This window comes from Phyllopteryx taeniolatus, chromosome 11, assembly GCF_024500385.1.
Source record: "Phyllopteryx taeniolatus isolate TA_2022b chromosome 11, UOR_Ptae_1.2, whole genome shotgun sequence".
Taxonomy (NCBI): Eukaryota; Metazoa; Chordata; class Actinopteri; order Syngnathiformes; family Syngnathidae; genus Phyllopteryx; species Phyllopteryx taeniolatus.
In genome coordinates this window covers 14,507,973-14,525,770 of record NC_084512.1, presented here as the reverse complement: position 1 = coordinate 14,525,770, position 17,798 = coordinate 14,507,973, and the positions used below count along the sequence as shown (strand labels likewise).

At 41.7% G+C, this 17,798-nt stretch overlaps 1 protein-coding gene across 10 annotated transcripts in view; it reads left to right on the top strand.

Moving 5' to 3' along the window:
* The window catches only part of adgrb3 (adhesion G protein-coupled receptor B3), a 145,713-nt gene that overhangs the window by 87,725 nt on the left and 40,190 nt on the right, over positions 1-17,798 (top strand). For all 10 annotated transcript variants that reach the window (XM_061790021.1, XM_061790023.1, XM_061790024.1 and 7 more), the window contains 4 exons: positions 3,564-3,632; positions 7,058-7,166; positions 13,790-13,936; positions 14,625-14,700. In XM_061790021.1, the coding sequence (XP_061646005.1) occupies positions 3,564-3,632; positions 7,058-7,166; positions 13,790-13,936; positions 14,625-14,700 (401 nt within the window). The remainder of the gene's footprint in view (positions 1-3,563; positions 3,633-7,057; positions 7,167-13,789; positions 13,937-14,624; positions 14,701-17,798) is intronic.

Here is a 17,798-nt window from a genome sequence, read left to right as displayed (position 1 = left end):
TAAGAAGTCATGAAATAGTTGGGCGGCACGTGGCCGACTGGTTAGAGCGTCAGCCTCACAGTTCTGAGGGCCCGGGTTCAATCCCCAGCCCCGCCTGCGTGGAGTTTGCATGTTCTCCCCGTGCCTGCGTCGGTTTTCTCCGGGCACTCCGGTTTCCTCCCACATCCCAAAAACATGCATTAATTGGAGACTCTAAATTGCCCGTAGGCGTGACTGTGAGTGTGAACGGTTGTTTGTTTGTATGTGCCCTGCGATTGGCTGGCAACCAGTTCAGGGGGTACCCCACCTCCTGCCCGATGATAGCTGGGATAGGCTCCAGCACGCCCGGCCTCTCTGTGTTCAGTTTGGATGTTCTCGCAGTACTCGCGTGGGTTTTTCTCCGACCCTAGTGAGGAGAAGCGGCTCAGAAAATGGATGGATGAAATATTTGACTCTGACTGTGTGTAGTCTGGAGTGCATATCTATGACACGGGTTTCACTACGACAATTAAATTCCTTCATTCCCTTTGGACACCTCATTAGGTACAACGACGCAGGGGAGCTTAAATGCGACTATCCGGCCATCCTGCCTGCAATGAACCGTATACGTTTCAGATTGTAACGCAGCGGTGTTGAAACTCTGTCTTGAGTCCAGGAGTAAACACACGTCCACTGCGCTTTAGCCCGAAAGGCACATTTATTCAGCAACATCCGCGTCCAAATAATGGCATCTCGCTCTTGATAGACGAGCCAGCCTAGCCCTACATCATACATGACACGGCTTCCGATTGGCCGACCATTACGTCATATCCTACAGCACTTACACATTAAAAGCAACCATCCATCCATCTATCCATTTTCTGAACCACTTCTCCTCACTAGGGTCGCGGGCGTGCTAGAGCCTATCCCAGCTATCATCGGGCAGGAGGCAAGGTACACCCTGATCTGGTTGCCAGCCAATCGCAGGGCACATACAAACAAACAACCATTCACACTCACATTCACACCGACAGGCAATTTAGTTGTCAATTAACCTACCATGCATGTTTTTGGGATGTGGGAAGAAACCGGAGTGCCCGGAGAAAACCCACACAGACACGGGAGAACGACGCAAACTCCACACAGATTGAACCCGTTAAAAGCAACCATTTTAAATCAATGAGGAAAAGCGTTATTGAAACACAATAATCCACAAGTAGACGACATATATACATTAACAATATATATGTATGTACTATACAGTATAATGCTATGTAACGCTACTGCTTAAGTTAGGCTTACTTTATTGCTGTTGGTCAATGCCATATTTTTATTTTGAAACCACTTGCTTTTCAACTCATATAAATACATGCTCACATAAATATGTCAAATGTTTGCACACATACACCTCAAACACACTCACATGAACATGTCAGATCTATTCACATACCATCCTCAAATCCATTCATAAAATATACTCAAATCCTTTCACATTTCCATCTCAAATGCTTGCATACATACTTGTGGGAGATTTATTTTAAGATAGATAGATAGATAGATAGATAGATAGATAGATAGATACATAGATAGATAGATAGATAGATAGATAGATAGATAGACAGACAGACAGACAGACAGACAGACAGACATACAGGCCGCTTGTCACATTTAGCACCGTTCTGATGGTCTCCACTGATGCCAGAATGTTACGAAGCAAAGATAGATCTCAATAAATTAGAATATAGTTGAAAAGTTTTTCTTCAGTACTCATAGAGTGATTCCAGCCTAATTTCTACATTAAAAATCACTATTTCTTGAATTAATTCACTATTTTGTTTGACGTTATATTTTAGTTTCTCAATATGGGAACAAAATTTTATTTGCTATTTGCTATGTGCTGCAGTTATCAAAACAATACATATTTTAAATATGAAATACTTCACTCTGAGTGTGTGCAGTGTGCAGTTCATCTCTATAATTTCACTTTTTGAATTGAACTACCTAATAAAAGATTTACACTATTCACGTGTGAGCATGATTGACATGAACTCGTGAATGCCAGTGATGTGTGCGAGAATGTGATTGACATTCTCGCGTGAACGCATTTGAGTAGTGTTGATGAGAGCAGGACGCGTGTATGAGAGCACGTGGCCGCCCAAATATTTGGGCGGCCACGTGCCTCTAAATAAATTAGAATATAGTTGAAAAGTTTTTCTTCAGTACTCATCGAGTGATTAAACGCTGAAGTACTTTTCAGAGGGCAAATTCCAACCTAATTTCTACATTAAAAATCACTATTTCTTGAATTAATTCACTATTTCGTTTGACGTTATATTTTAGTTTTTCAATATGTGGAATTTTTTTATTTGCTTATGTGCTGCAATCATCAAAATAATACATATTTTAAATATGAAATACTTCAATCTGAGTGTGTGCAGTGTGCAGTTCATCTCTATAATTTCACTTTTTGAATTGAACTACCTAATAAAAGATTTACACTCTTCACGTGTGAGCATGATTGACATGAACTCGTGAATGCCAGTGATGTGTGCGAGAATGTGATTGACATGCTCGTGTGAACGCATTCGAGTAGTGTTGATGAGAGCATGACGCGTGTGTATGAGAGCATTTGAGTAGTATAAATGAGAGCATTTGGCTAGTGTCAATGAGAGCATTTGAGTAGTGTAAATGAGAGCATTTGACTCGTGTAAATGAGAGCATTTGAGTAGTGTAAATGAGAGCATTTGACTAGTGTAAATGAGAGCATTTGAGTAGTGTAAATGAGAGCATTTGAGTAGTGTAACTGAGAGCATTTGACTTGTGTCAATGAGAGCATTTGAGTAGTGTAAATGAGAGCATTTGAGTAGCCAATGAGAGCATTTGAGTAGTGTTAATGAGAGCAAGACTCGTATGTATGAGAGTGTTTGAGTAGTCCTTATGAGAGCCTTTCAGTAGTTTGCGTGTGTGTGAAAGCATTTGAATAGTAAGTGTGAGAGCTAATCCTGAATAATGTCCCTAACGGCCCCTCATACTCCCCGTCCCCACCCTCACCCCCACCCCCTCGACGCATCTCCGCACTAATGCAGTGTTAAAGTGGGCACATTACCACCAGAGGGAGCATAAGCATTCAAGGAGAAAACAAGATAGCCTGTCAAGCGATAGAGAGAGAGAGAGAGAGAGAGAGAGAGAGAGAGAGAGAGAGAGAGAGAGCGACACTCCCTCAGGCACACTGTGGACCAGACGAAATAACAAGACTAAGGATCAGACCGAGGTCCTATTACGACTGCAGGCATGCACCCCAAGCATTCCCGACTCTCTCCCGCTGAACAAGAGACAATGCACACAGCTGCTCAAACATTCCCTTTCATCTGTTTTGTTCCCCTGGTTGCAGCTTGTGCTTCTTTCCTCCAGCGCTCAATATTTTGCTGCAAGCTGCAGGGATGCGTTCAAGGAGACTTTTTTGTTGTTTTGCTCCTGATGCCATCACACAGACGTATGACCCCATAGTGCTGCATAGAAGAAGCTATTTATTTGAATTGCATCACTAACAGAAAGCAAAGGATGCGATCGGGTTACTCATGTTCCCTGTCATTATTTCTCCGCAGAATTTCTTTCAAATCATCAGCAATCTCTTGGAGGAGGAAAACAAGTTGAAATGGGAAGATGCACAGAAGGTAGGCATGTTGCAGTGAATAATTCAGGCCCTCGTGAGTGTTGTGCACTTAAAAACTCACGCCATGTTGTGCCACCCCATCCATAGACTTAAATCAAAATCTGATTTGTTCTTAGATAATGCTCTGCATCACAGGGGTCATTTAGCAGGTGTCCTCATAGTGCACGTGGCCTCATTTTGAAGGTTCCTTCCGTAGATCGCCACTTGGTGGCAGCAGCACCGCCACAGAGACTTGCCCAGCCATAAAAAAACACTGCAGAGCTCCTCCATTCTGCACATTGTTCCACATAGCAGATAAAAATCATGGCAATTAGTGTGATTAGACCATTACTTAGGTTGAATTTATAGCACTCTGTTGCACTTCGGGCTTTAAATGTTTTATTGATTATAGTGCAGCAGCTAAAATTCAGTCTTCCACGTGTGTGTGTCTCTCTGTGGCAAGCTGGAGAATGTGCAGTTTTGTGGAAAATCACTTATTATTACAGGGTGCATATTTGAGGGCTGCAGCACTGCAGTAATGCACCGTGACTCTCTGTTTATCCATGAAAAGTACTGTAGCTCCTGGCTCCATCTTCTGTTGCGTGTCAGAGCTTTGAGAGGCATCTTTGTAACGCGGCAACTTACATCTGCAAGCTGAAAACCCCGAAAAAACACACAACCTAGACAAAAGATGCCATCTGTGATAGCTGCAGGTCTGGAGAGGGCATCTGCCCTGATGCTGCTGCCAGATCCACCTGAATTAGGTAACACTTACACTGACACAAACTGACAAAAGGGCTGTTTTTAAATCCAGTTTGATCAGTTTGGCGTTGACAGCTGGTCCCAGCTGCCCGTTTAGACTGTATGTAAGTATCTATTCTTGGCAGCTGTAGTTTGACAGGGCCCATAATTTGTTTGGTTCTCTCACTGAAACTCACAGGAGTGAAGTGCATCAGAGAAAGTGAGGAAGAGAGTCGAGGAAATGCGGAAAAAAAGGAGTTGCTGCTTCATTTCCGTTAAGTTGATGTTTGCACTCTAGTCTGCTTTCGACAGACAATGACGGGACTTCACAGTTATCATTTTTTCACACTTGCTGGCTTGTGTTACCTTAATGAGTGCATGTCACTCCACACACCCACACGCTGTGCGTCAATGATGTTTAAAAAAAAAAAAACTCATAAAGCACCTCACTGTGAGGTTTTACTGGCTGTAGACTTGGCTGGGTGCAGGGATCACTATAAATTCATCTGCTGTCACTGTTACCATGGCAAGGAAAGCAAGAGCTTTGTCTAAAGATACTCCATTGCAGCCATTTTCCTGTGCTGCCTTCACATCTTTACAGTTGCCATGGAGACCAGTGGAATAATTATGACTGGGCTGTGCGTCAAACATGCCGGAAGGGGCGATGCAATGTGCTTTTATTTTTACCACGCCCACCCCAGCCCAACCCCCGCGACTGTTTTGACTTTAACCGATCCACTTGCTACGTCTCCCACAGACACACACACGCACACACACAGACACACACACACATGCACACACTCATATGCTGCAGAGGAAGGGGAGCGCTGCCTTAGGTGCTTACCCAATATAAACCTCGGAGTAAGGTGCTAATTGCTGAATGCCACTGAAAGGCCTTTTTTAATTGCTTGAGAGCCTCATTATATGCTCACACATTTGTTAAAGTAAAGTGATTTGTTTAAAGTTGAAGCTGAGGGAATATTGTCAAGTATCGTTATACACAACATCACTGGGGGGCGGGGGGTCCCTTTTCAAAGCCTGTAGTTAGATGTGACCTGTCATTGTATAGACAAGCATCCTGGATTACTGGGCCTCTCCAGTGTCAATGGCTCAGTTTGTGGAGCTGTCTGTGGTGCTGACCACAGAGAATCACATCAACCATCCACTTTCATTTAGAGACTTAGCTGTCCATATTTGATTGAGGTGTTAATTTCTTGGTCTATATGATATTGCAAAATAAGGTAACCAGTCATTACAATCTGTCAGGATGGAAATGAACTGCCTACAGGTTAATTTTTCACATGAGACCTGCTATGAAAAATGTACCCCATTTTTGAGGACAGCAACCCATCCATCCATCCATCCATTTTCTGAGCCGCTTCTCCTCACTAGGGTCGCAGGCGTGCTGGAGCCTATCCCAGCTGTCATCGGGCAGGAGGCGGGGTACACCCTGAACTGGTTGCCAGCCAATCGCAGGGCACATAGAAACAAACAACCATTCGCACTCACAGTCATGCCTACGGGCAATTTAGAGTCTCCAATTAATGCATGTTTTTGGGATGTGGGAGGAAACCGGAGTGCCCGGAGAAAACCCACGCAGGCACGGGGAGAACATGCAAACTCCACACAGGCGGGGCCGGGGATTGAACCCAGGTCCTCAGAACTGTGAGGCTGACGCTCTAACCATTCAGCCACCGTGCCGCGACAGCAAACCAAATTTGGTAATTTAAACATAGGTCAAAATGAACTCTACACTCCTTTCTATGAATGTTATTTAACTTAATCACTAAAAAAGAAGAACACTCCGTCGAGCGTAGAACTCTGCCAAGCCAGGACACCTGTGTCCTCTAAGTGCTGCTAATTACCACTGTATTCTCTGGGTCAATAGTAAATGATAATCCAATAAGAAATCATCTTTTTACTCCCTTGACCCATGTGTCACCAGTTATGTTGGTAACCAATAAACACACATACAATTACAATTACTGTCAAGGTCTGTGCTTGGTGGAGGTCACGCAAGGAAAAATTATACATCCAGTAAGAGTATCGATATAGATATACAGTAAGATAATTTGTGCAATAATTTTGTCTGCCTCACAGTTATGAGGGTGTGGGTTTGCATCAAGGTTCCTGTGTGGCGTTTGTATTTTCTCCCTATGCATGTGTGGCATTTCTTTGGGTACTGCATCTCCCTCCCACATTCCAAAAACATGTTTCTTTGGTAAATTGAAGAATCTCAATTGTCCAAAGACGTGAATGTGAGTGTGAATGGTTGTTTGTCTATATGTACCCTGCATTTGACTGGCGACCATTTCATGGTGTACTCCGCCTCTCTCCCAAAGTCAGCTGGGATAGGCTCCAGCTCACCCGTGCCGCTGGTAAGGAAAAAACGCTATAGAAAATGAATGGATGAAAAATGTATACTATACATACAATTACAATGTTAATACAAATGCATTGCATTAAACATTAAACATTAACATTAAAGTGCTAGCACTCATAGCATGGGGCACAGTCATCTGATTCAGTAAGCATTAACCACAGGGTTATTTCTAATCACATTTTCATTTGAATTTGTTTTGATTTGATTTTATTCCCCACATTGTTTTCCCATAGACAGCCTCATTGTGTGTGAACTTAGAGCAGCAGAGTGGAAAATGAGGTGCTTTCTCTTTGATTTACTGAATAATGCGTTGTCTTGTGCAGATCTATCCCGGAGCAGTGGAGCTCATGCAGGTCATAGAGGAATTCATCCATATCGTCGGATTGGGAATGAAGGATTTCCACAATGCTTATTTGATGACTGGCAACTTGGGTAAGAGTCAGCCTCCGAGCTTCTGCTTCTACAGCTATCATTAATTTAGGAGAAATGGTGTGTGAAGCACAATGTAGAGAAAAACTGCTGGGCATCAATAATGTTTAATAAAACAATGCTAGGGGTCTAAATGTGCTAGATTCTCACAAACAGACACATTACAGAAGAGTGAATGGTGTAGCAACCAGTTTTGACAAACACATTTTTTATATTTGGACTAAATCTAAATGCAAATTATTATCATCATTGTACCCCACCAAGGCACACAGTATGATTGTTTTTTTTTTTTTGTATATGTGTGAGGGTGTGCAGAACATTGGTCTGTCTTATATAATTGTGTGTTTTTATAACTACTTGAGCTCTCAGCATTGTCTAGGAATGGTCTCACCTGCATGAATTTTGATGAATTTATTACATTATTATTATTTTTTTTTCGGACCAAACAGTTGATGAATCTATAATTTTCCAAGCTCAACGTTTGGTAGAACACTCACACGCTAATTCAGTGATTCCCAACCAGGGTGCCTTGGCATCTTAGTGTGCTGTGGTCATCAAGGGTGGGGTTGGACATTTATCAAATTTGACTTATTTGTCCAACAATTATTGATAATTTACAAATATATCTTTGTTCATATATCTATGCCAGTGACATATAATGACAGGGAGACCAATTAAATGCTCTTCCACTATATTAGGGGTTCTCAAATGCAAATATTAAAGGGCTACAAATATTTATTTTCAATGAGTCAAAGGTCAATTTATTGAAATCAGTCAGACCACATGCGATAATACTGTAATATTCAAAACAAAATGTCACTTTCATTCAAAGCAAAACAAAAAACTGAAATGAAATGTCATTTCTTTATAATGAGACGGTTAGAAATATTTTTCTTTTAAAAACAAAGACCACAAGAAAGAAGGAAATAATACACATAAAAATGTGGGTACAGAAGGGTTCTAAGAAAGAAAAGAAAATGCAGATTGGTAAGTGAAACTAAACATAGGGTAAAAATAATAACAATAATCAAATGAGTACACAAACGATATCTATCGAGACCACTGTTAAGTTAGCAACATTTATACAGTTAACATAGCACTTCCTCTACTATGCTCTTATTCTGAAAGACAAAGCGCGAAACTTTCGATAGCAGAAATAGCTCACCTAGCGATCAATACATGGTAACTTCCACTAAATAACGGCACGTAAAACACAATAATAACGAATTCTGGTGTAAAAAGTAATGGTTAATGCTAACAAGGCACTTAAAGTATACTTGTGTGTCGCTACTCACTTTGTTATTGATGCACACAGCCGAAAGAAATTTATAATCTGGTGCAAACGCTATATTTCACTGACTGAGTCGCTAACGCAGCCACCGTAACGTCACTGCCAATGCACAAGCCACATGAACTGGACTGCTTGAATAACAAATCTACAAACTAATGATGAGTAACAAATGCTTAAGGCACCTAAATCATAGAAATGAACATATTTTCCCTTACAATGAATGACTTTGGGCCCTTTTCTACAGGCTGTCTGTGTATTGTTGGCATGGAGACGAGTCCCGGTCTGGACACGCTGACCCAACCAAAACACATAGTGATGAAAACTATTTTTCAATTCAGGCGTACCTGCCATACGGCAGCCGTCCACCTCGTGCCCCACAAGCCTCACATACACTATTAATGGGTTGGTTCACTGCACCCTGTGCTGTACGAAGTGAAGTGTGGTGTACAGCCATAATACTACTCTGAGAATGCCCCATCCCGTCTGATCTTGGTTTGAGTCCTAACAGTTCAGGGTCCACAAATAGGCAGCCTGCGGGCTGGTGGCAGGCCAGGGGCTGCTTATTGAGTACCCTGCACAAGATGGCAGAAAATTAAAATGGGTTAAAAGGGTTGGGTTCAAGAGCATTATTATTTCAGTAATTCATTTAGTGGTGAGCCGTGAGATTTTTCTGATGTAAAATGTGTGCCTTGGCTCAGTTAAAGTTGAGAAACTGTTCTAATTGTGCTTATAATTACTGTACTTTAGAACAAAACAGCATATGTTACTTTAGTCTTTGACCTTACATTTCTAATTACAGTACATGAAGCAAATAAACATTCAATGTAGCACTTCATTCATTTAAACATTTTCTTTCGATCTTTTTCTGACAGAACTGGTTAACTTCTAATCAAATGTTAATAACCTATAGATGGCAAATATGCTCTCTCTGATAAACTGAGATGCTGCAATCGATGTAATTAGAGCAGGACACCACGTCTCATGTTGTATTGAAGTGCAATTTCAGCAATAACAAGATTGTTTGACATGTGGGAGATTATTGTGGGCGTGTCTGATAGAATGTTATCAAGCTAAAGTGAAATTGCAAGTTATTCATTGTCGCTGTAATGAGCTTGAAAACAATTTTTAATGCACCACCGATCATAATGAAGATTAAAACTCCCCTTTTTTGAGACAAAAAGTCTCTTGATATGAGTCTTGGAACAATATTTCTCCTCGCTAATGTTCTCCTGGGTTCTTTTAGTTTGTTTCACACAGCTTCCTGGATGATCACAGGTCTCTGTGGCATTTCATTTGTCACGCAGCCATGGATACCGCCTCACTGGGATGGAATAATAGAACAGTGGTCTTGATTTATTCATGCAAATGAGTGTGAGCATGAACAGCTGTGCTGGTAGGCAATTCCTCCTTAGGAGTCGGGTTTCTTCCGAGCTTGTATTCTTTACAGTGGCCGACATTTGACCCACTCATAGGAAACACCCGACACTCAGAGACTCTTTACGGTGCATGATGATGGATAGGAGGCCCCCAAGAAAAGCACCGCAAACACGATGCAATGAACAGATCCATCCATCCATTTTCTGAGCTGCTTTTCCTCCCTAGGGTCGCGGGCTTGCTGCAGCCTATCCCAGCTATCATCGGGCAGGAGGCGGGGTACACCCTGAACTGGTTGCCAGCCAATCGCAGTGCACAAATATACAAACAACCATTCGCACTCACATTCACACCTACGGGAAATTTAGAGTTGTCAATTAACCTACCATGCATGTTTTTGGGATGTGGGAGGAAACCCGAGTACCCGGAGAAAACCCACGCAGGCACGCGGAGAACATGCAAACTCAACACAGGCAAGGCCGGATTTGAACACGGGTACTCAGAACTGTGAGGCACATGTGCCCAACATGCCTCCAATGTATATACAGTCATAGGAATATACAGAATACCATTTGATGACCCCTTTTAGCCCAAGGATATGAGCTCAGCAGAATATACAGTAGTAAAGGTACAAAATGCATGTTTTGTTTATTTATTTATTAATTGTTAAATTCATTGAGAATAAAGTATACGCCACAACTATTAATGACACATGCATCAATTATAGCAAATCATAGCAGTCATTGGTCCTTCTGATTGAACAAATAAACACGCTTGGAATGTCGAGAATCACAATGTCAGTGGATGTGTTTTCTTCATTTGTTGCAGCCTCTTGACCCAAAGGATTAATACTGGCTCATACCTCTTTCTTTACTCAGAGAACATTGGGTCTCATTTAACATCAGTAACATATTTGTTGTCAAATCAATTTTGAAAATATTACGCACTTGTGGTTAGCGCTTGTGCTTGATTATACAGTTCTGTTAAACATTTGATTTTAGTCACTCCAAATCAAATACCTAATCCAGAGAACCAAAGAACAGATTATCAAGAAAAAAAATCTTCAACATTGCTGAATGAGACCTACTGATTGCAACAGCTTCCCTCTCCAGCTACTTTTCTTTCCACATGAACACTCAGAGGACAAAGTGGTACTTTGGACACGCAGGGAGATTTTGAAGGATGTTCTTGCTCTGCCAATCTAATTTAAAGCATTCTAGTCAGATGTACTGTATATAAACTAAAAAGGTAATGTTTAATGACTTAAGGGTTTAGCAAAACGTTTGCATTAGTAGGCTACTGTATGTTGCTTTAGAAAACATACTCCAATAATCACAAAATGTTATACGGATATTCGGGCTTTTAAGTTGACCTTCTGTGAACGTTTGAATGAAAATATAAAATTGTTCAATGTGTCAGTACTTTTTTGTACACCTTGCTTTTAACAAGGAAGTGGAAGGCAATATTCAAAAATGGTGTTTTATCCATGAATCGACCAAAACATTACTAACGACGTCCACTTCTATCCCTTTCTGTGACACTTCCAATCCGTCTCTGTATTTCTGTTGCAAACTGCTGATGACAATCTAAACGCACTGACTTGTCATCATCAATACCAAATCTAATTGAACCAGGAAATGTACTGGCCAACTTGTGAATCAAACACCTGTTGTAAATGTTGCCATTCACCTTTTTGTTAGAGAACAGGAATTACTGAAATGTTGAACAATTGGCGGGTCCATTCAAAAGTTTATAGAATGTCAGTTCACCTGTAAAGGTTAGAATGTATTATGGGCTCATCCTGAATTTTCCCCCGTGCGCCCACTATCGCCCACTTTTTGTGACTAGTGTAGTTGAGGCTGAGTACATCATTGCAGCATTCAAACATAATGAGCAGTGCCATAAATCCTTCATGTGAAATTGAACCACATTCTCGGTGCACTGAATCGCAACACAATCCGAAATGATTGCTTTATTTGTGTTGCCGAGTCCCATCGGGCAGATGCAAAGCTCCGTTTACATGCAGAATTACCCCGCATTGTGGAAAGCAGCCTCTCCTCTATAATGTTGCCTTTCACGCTGTGCCCCATGACTAAAAAGGCTCCCAAATCGCTGCCACACCCAGCATCTGGCACCGCCTCACACATTCGGTGCAGTGTGATTTCATGGCTGCTCCTGGATCATCCCAAACATACAGACACACCTTCCCCGTCATAGTCTTCATCCAAGCGTGGAGCCTTGCCAGGATCCAAATGGTATTGTTGGCAAAGCACGATGAACAATGGAGCTTTTGCATCAGTGGGGATTAGCCTCACATTCCCCTCTCTGAAGCAGCACCTGACTGGGACAGGCTGTGATAGCAGGTGGAGAAAAGGCCCGCTTTATCCTCCACTTGTAATGCAGAGGCATTTGCTTGATCTGGAGAATTGCCGTGGTGCACGGACAGACCCTTTGTGGCGCCTCAGCAGGGAGGTGAGAAAAGGAGAGAACGATTAAAGAGATTACCTGTATACTAGTTGTCAATTGCCAGTCCTAGCTCCGATTATGCACATACAGTTGGGAACACATTTATGCAAGGAATGTCTTTATTTTGCTCCAGGGTTCCCCCTACAGCTGTCATATGTTACTGAATGTGAATTTGAACTGATTGACTAAGGTGAAGTTTGTTGGACACACATTTGCTATAAATTAAATCAATAAAAAGAGGCCTTGCGATTGATAATAATTTCTTAGTACAACTCCACTCGAAGGTCCAACATTTTATATTGTATATATTTTATTAATTTGAAGCCTCGTAGTAATCTGTTGAATAGCCAATATCTGACTAACTAAGGAAATGCAGTATGAGAAGTTAAGAAGTCATTAGTAAAAGAAGCTTATTGAAGTTCATCCATCCATTTTCCATACGGCTTATCCTCCACTAGGGTCGAGGTTATGCTGGAGCCTATCGCAGCTGACTGCGGGAGAGATGCGGGGTACACCCTGAATTGATTGCAAGCCAATCGCAGGCTTATTGAAGTACTCGTGCAAAATACCAACAAAATTGTCTGTATCAAAACATCATGCTATAAATTAAAATAGTGCGATATTTTAAGTTTGTAGCAATGTTTTACAATACCTGCACACTCAGAACAGTAAAGTTAGCACCAACTCTAATACAACATAAAGTGTGTCCTGGAAGGCCCAGCAGTATGATAGACCACTTAATGAGGTGTCAATGGTTGGTATGGCAATGACAGAAACACTGTTCTCGTAATTATAAGACAGCGTACCCTCAAAATGATAGATGAAGCTGTTGTTGCTTTAAGGGATGAGATTTATTAGATGGATACATTTGATTTATATTCTACTCACTTACTTAATAGAGCGAATCGGAAAGAGAGGTATTGGGATGTTTTGTTTTCTCAGCCTGTGTGGAGTTAATCTTGCTTTTCCATTGTTTGAACAATTGTTTGTGTTTGCTGTATTGGAAATATGAATTAAAAAAGTTCAACTTAAATAAATTTGGGACTTGGATTTTCAGGACTTGCATTCGTCGTTCATATTTCATTTAGGTTTAGTATTTGCATTACAAAAATAAAGCATTTACAGAAAAAGTTTAGCTGGGAGATTTTGGAACTAAACGAACATGTGGAAAATACATGTATGTCAATTCATTGGCATTAACTAATTTGGGATTACTGAAGGATGCAGACTGCAACTTTTTTCATGTGGTTCTTTTAGTCACTGACAGCGTACTTGGCTTCAAAACAGGCAGCGTGGGTTATTTTCCCACTCAGTCACAGTGTTAATGTGAGTGTGAATAGTTGTCTGTCGTTCTATATGCCCAGTGACTGATTGGCGAGTGATCCAGGGTGTGTCTGTCACCAGAAACCAGATGGGATTTAAGTGGGACTGAAATTCACACAAACTTCTCTGCGGTAATCTATACTGACCTAATCGTAATGTGTTATTTGTGCAGTGGCCAGCATCCAGAGACTTCCAGCTGTGTCAGTGATGACTGACATCAATTTCCCCATGAAGGGTCGTAAAGGCATGGTGGACTGGGCTAGGAACTCTGAAGATAAGGTGGTCATCCCAAAAGCCCTCTTTGTCTCCCAAAGTGCAGGTTGGTCTCCTAATATTTCACAGAGCTTGAAAATACATTTAGTCATTAACCCTTTTTCAGTAGCTTTCCTATTTTTGAATTCATTGCTTACTGATTCCCCCCCCCCCCCCCCCCTACTGACTACGTAATGATAGACCTGGAAGCCATGATGAAAGGAGGAATTTTTTTTAAATCAATTTCTGAACGCAATCGAAGGAGTGAAGCCAGTCTGCGTGGTTACGCTTATTTAATCACTGTCGACTCAGCATTTCCTGCTTCCCTATTGAGCATTCGACGTTGAGACTATTAGGTTAATTGCTGTTATCTGCCTAAATTGGACTGTATCAAAGATAACAGAATAAGGGCCTATAGAAGAAACTGCACCACGTTCTTTATCCCAGCTGCCCTTGTTGTTTCTGTTTTCCAGGTTCTACCATTTGGGAGGAGTAAAAACGCTGTAAGAAATACCTGTAAAATAGTTATGAAAAAAATGTATTGTATTCATGAAATTTGACTAACTATACAGTATATCGGAACCCTTAATTGAACGATTGAGCATTGTATTAACTTGGTGAAATTATATTTCTAGACACCCCTTCTCTTGCAATAAATAGCTAATTAACTCCTAAAAAAGACTTAAAAAAATAATCTTGGTGCATCACTTGTAACTATACTCCTTTGACTATTGTTACCTCTTGTTTCTCCTTAGACATGGAGGGATCGCCTGTCTTCATTTTGGGAACAGTTCTTTACAAGACCCTTGGACTCATGTTACCTTCACCAAAGTAAGATGTACTATGTATATCACTTGGCTGATGCAAAACAAGTCCATCCATCCATCCATCCATTTTCTGAGCCGCTTCTCCTCACTAGGGTCGCGGGCGTGCTGGAGCCTATCCCAGCTGTCATCGGGCAGGAGGCGGGGTACACCCTGAACTGGTTGCCAGCCAATCGCAGGGCACATAGAAACTAACAACCATTCGCACTCACAGTCATGCCTACGGGCAATTTAGAGTCTCCAATTAATGCATGTTTTTGGGATGTGGGAGGAAACCGGAGTGCCCGGAGAAAACCCACGCAGGCACGGGGAGAACATGCAAACTCCACACAGGCGGGGGCGGGGATTGAACCCCGCACCTCAGAACTGTGAGGCTGACGCTCTAACCAGTCGGCCACCGTGCCGCCGCAAAACAAGTCATTTTTTTTTTTTTTTTTTTATCATTTTAAAGTTGCATACCAGACGCTTTTTCAATTCAGAGTAGTACAATTTAGATCAACTCTCTGCAATATTCTTGGCTCTTTCGGTCCCTGGAATGTGTCACTTCAGAGAGACCTTGTTCAATGTTTCAAAAGGGAAGAAAGTGATCATAAAAGGCTATAACAGACAATTTTATGATTTAATGCAAAAGTAATGCACATTAATTAATATGAAACTTTTTTTTGATAGTTTTTGAAATAGGTTCATGACATCCCCCAACCCAAACTGATTTAGAATCATGGCAAAATATAGCAGCTTTGCGGCAAAACACAGCATTTTCACACCACATTTTGGGGTGTTTAACTTACTCTCTGCTAAATTCTCATGAGAACACTTTATTGCTTTACCTGTTGGCTGTACTCAAAGTCTCGTTGGCTGTATGAGGTGCTTTAAATCACACGAGGACAAGTGTTGCTACGTTGCCTCAGATTAAATCACATTAACAGCTTCTGTTGTATGAAAAATGCAGTTAATTAGGTCTGACGTTCCTAAAAAGAGCAGCAGGGAGTCCAAAATCAAACACCTGGTGTCACTACATCCCTTGGTCCAGCATCCCAAGGACAGAGCAGCCATTGTGATGACCAGACTGTCATTCTTACGTTGAGCAGCTGGCTGCAGTGTGTGTGTATGAGGGTGAGCGTGTCTGTAAGTGACAGAGAACCTTCTCAGCAGGATAAGCCAATCAAAACGAGGTGTCAGACAAAAGGAGGTTCCCTTTTGCTAAATATCAAGCCTGCGAAGATCCAAAAAGAACACGATAACGTTCTTCCTCTAAATGCAGTCATTCAAGAGCACTTGGAGTAGCATGCTGAAGAGTTTAACAGAAAGTCTATTGATATCCATTTTACAGTATGTTCTGAAAAGGGTCTCAAAGTATATGAAAGGCATGACGAAAATATTCTCAGCTCCACTGGGTGGAAGGACAACTTTCCTTTGTGAAAGCAGCTGTTTACTGCCTTGCTTCTGCTCTCCACTAAAATGAGACTATTTAGTCAGCTGTAAAATCACTGATGATGATTTTTGAAACCCCACTTCAATGGCACATCTTAAAAACTGAAATATCAAACAGCCATAAGTATTCAGACTCTTTGCTCAATATTTAGTAGAAGCACCCTTTTGAGCTAATACAGCCATGAGTCTTTTTGGGAATGATGCAACAACTGGATTTGGTGATTCTCTGCCATTCCCTGCAGATCCTCTCCACTTCTGTCAGGTTGGATGGTGAACGTTAGTGGACAGCCATTTTCAGGTCTCTCCAGAGATGCTCAATTGAGTTTAAGTCAGGCCTCTGGGTTGGCCATTCAAGAACAGTCATGGAGTTGTCCTGAAGCCACTCCTTCGTTATTTTAGCTGTGTGCTTCGGGTCATTGTCTTGTTGGAAGGTGAACCTTCGGCCCAGTCTGAGGTCCTGAGCACCCTGGAGAAGGTTTTCCTCCAGGATATCCCTTTACTTGGCTGCATTCATCTTTCCTTCGATTGCAACCAGTCGTTCTGTCCCCACAGCATGATGCTGCCACCACCATGCTTCACTGTTGGGACTGTATTGGACAGGTTATGAGCAGTGCCTGGTTTTCTCCACACATACCGCTTAGAATTAAGGCCAAAAAGTTCTATTTTGGTCACATCAGACCAGAGAATTTTATTTCTCACCATCTTGGAGTCCTTCAGGTGTTTTTTTTTCTTTAGCAAACTCCATGCGGGCTTTCATGTGTCTTGCACTGAGGAGAGGCTTCCGTCGGGCCACTCTGCCATAAAGTCCTGACTGGTGGAAGGCTTGCAGTGATGGTTGGTGGTTCTAGAACCTTTTCCCATCTCCCGACTGCATCTCTGGAGCTCAGCCACAGTGATCTTTGGGTTCTTCTTTACCTCTCTCACCAAGGCTCTTCTCCCCCGATTGCTCAGTTTGCCCGGACGGCCAGCTCTAGGAAGGGTTCTGTTCCTAAACGTCTTCCATTTCAGGATTATGGAGGCCACTGTACTCTTAGGAACCTTAACTGCAGCAGAAATGATTTTGTAACCTTGGCCAGATCTGTGCCTTGGCACAATTCTGTCTCTGAGCTCTTCAGGCAGTTCCTTTGACCTCATGATTCTCACTTGCTCTGACATGCACTGTGAGCTGTAAGGTCTTATATAGACAGGTGTGTGGCTTTCCTAATCAAGTCCAATCAGTATAATTAAACACAGCTGGACTCCAATGAAGGTGTAGAATCATCTCCAGGATGATCAGAAGAAATGGACAGCACTCAAGTTAAATATATGAGTGTCACAGCAAAGGGTCTGAATACTTATGGCTGTGTGATATTTCAGTTTTTCTTTTTTAATAAATCTGCAAAAATTTCAATAGTTAAATTTTTTTTCTGTCAATATGGGGTAGTGTGTGTACATTAATGAGGGAAAAAAATAACTTAAATGATTTTAGCAAATGGCTGCAATATAGCAAAGAGTGAAAAATTTAAGGAGGTCTGAATACTTTCTCATTAGCTTCATAGGTGAGCTGGAGGCGACCCCAGCTGTCTACGGCTAAGAGGCAGGGTACACTTTGGACTGTTGCGGGTCACATGTGAATGAAAAAACACTCTAAGCAACTTAGTGTCTTAGGTTGCAGCTCTATTCTGGACAAATAGT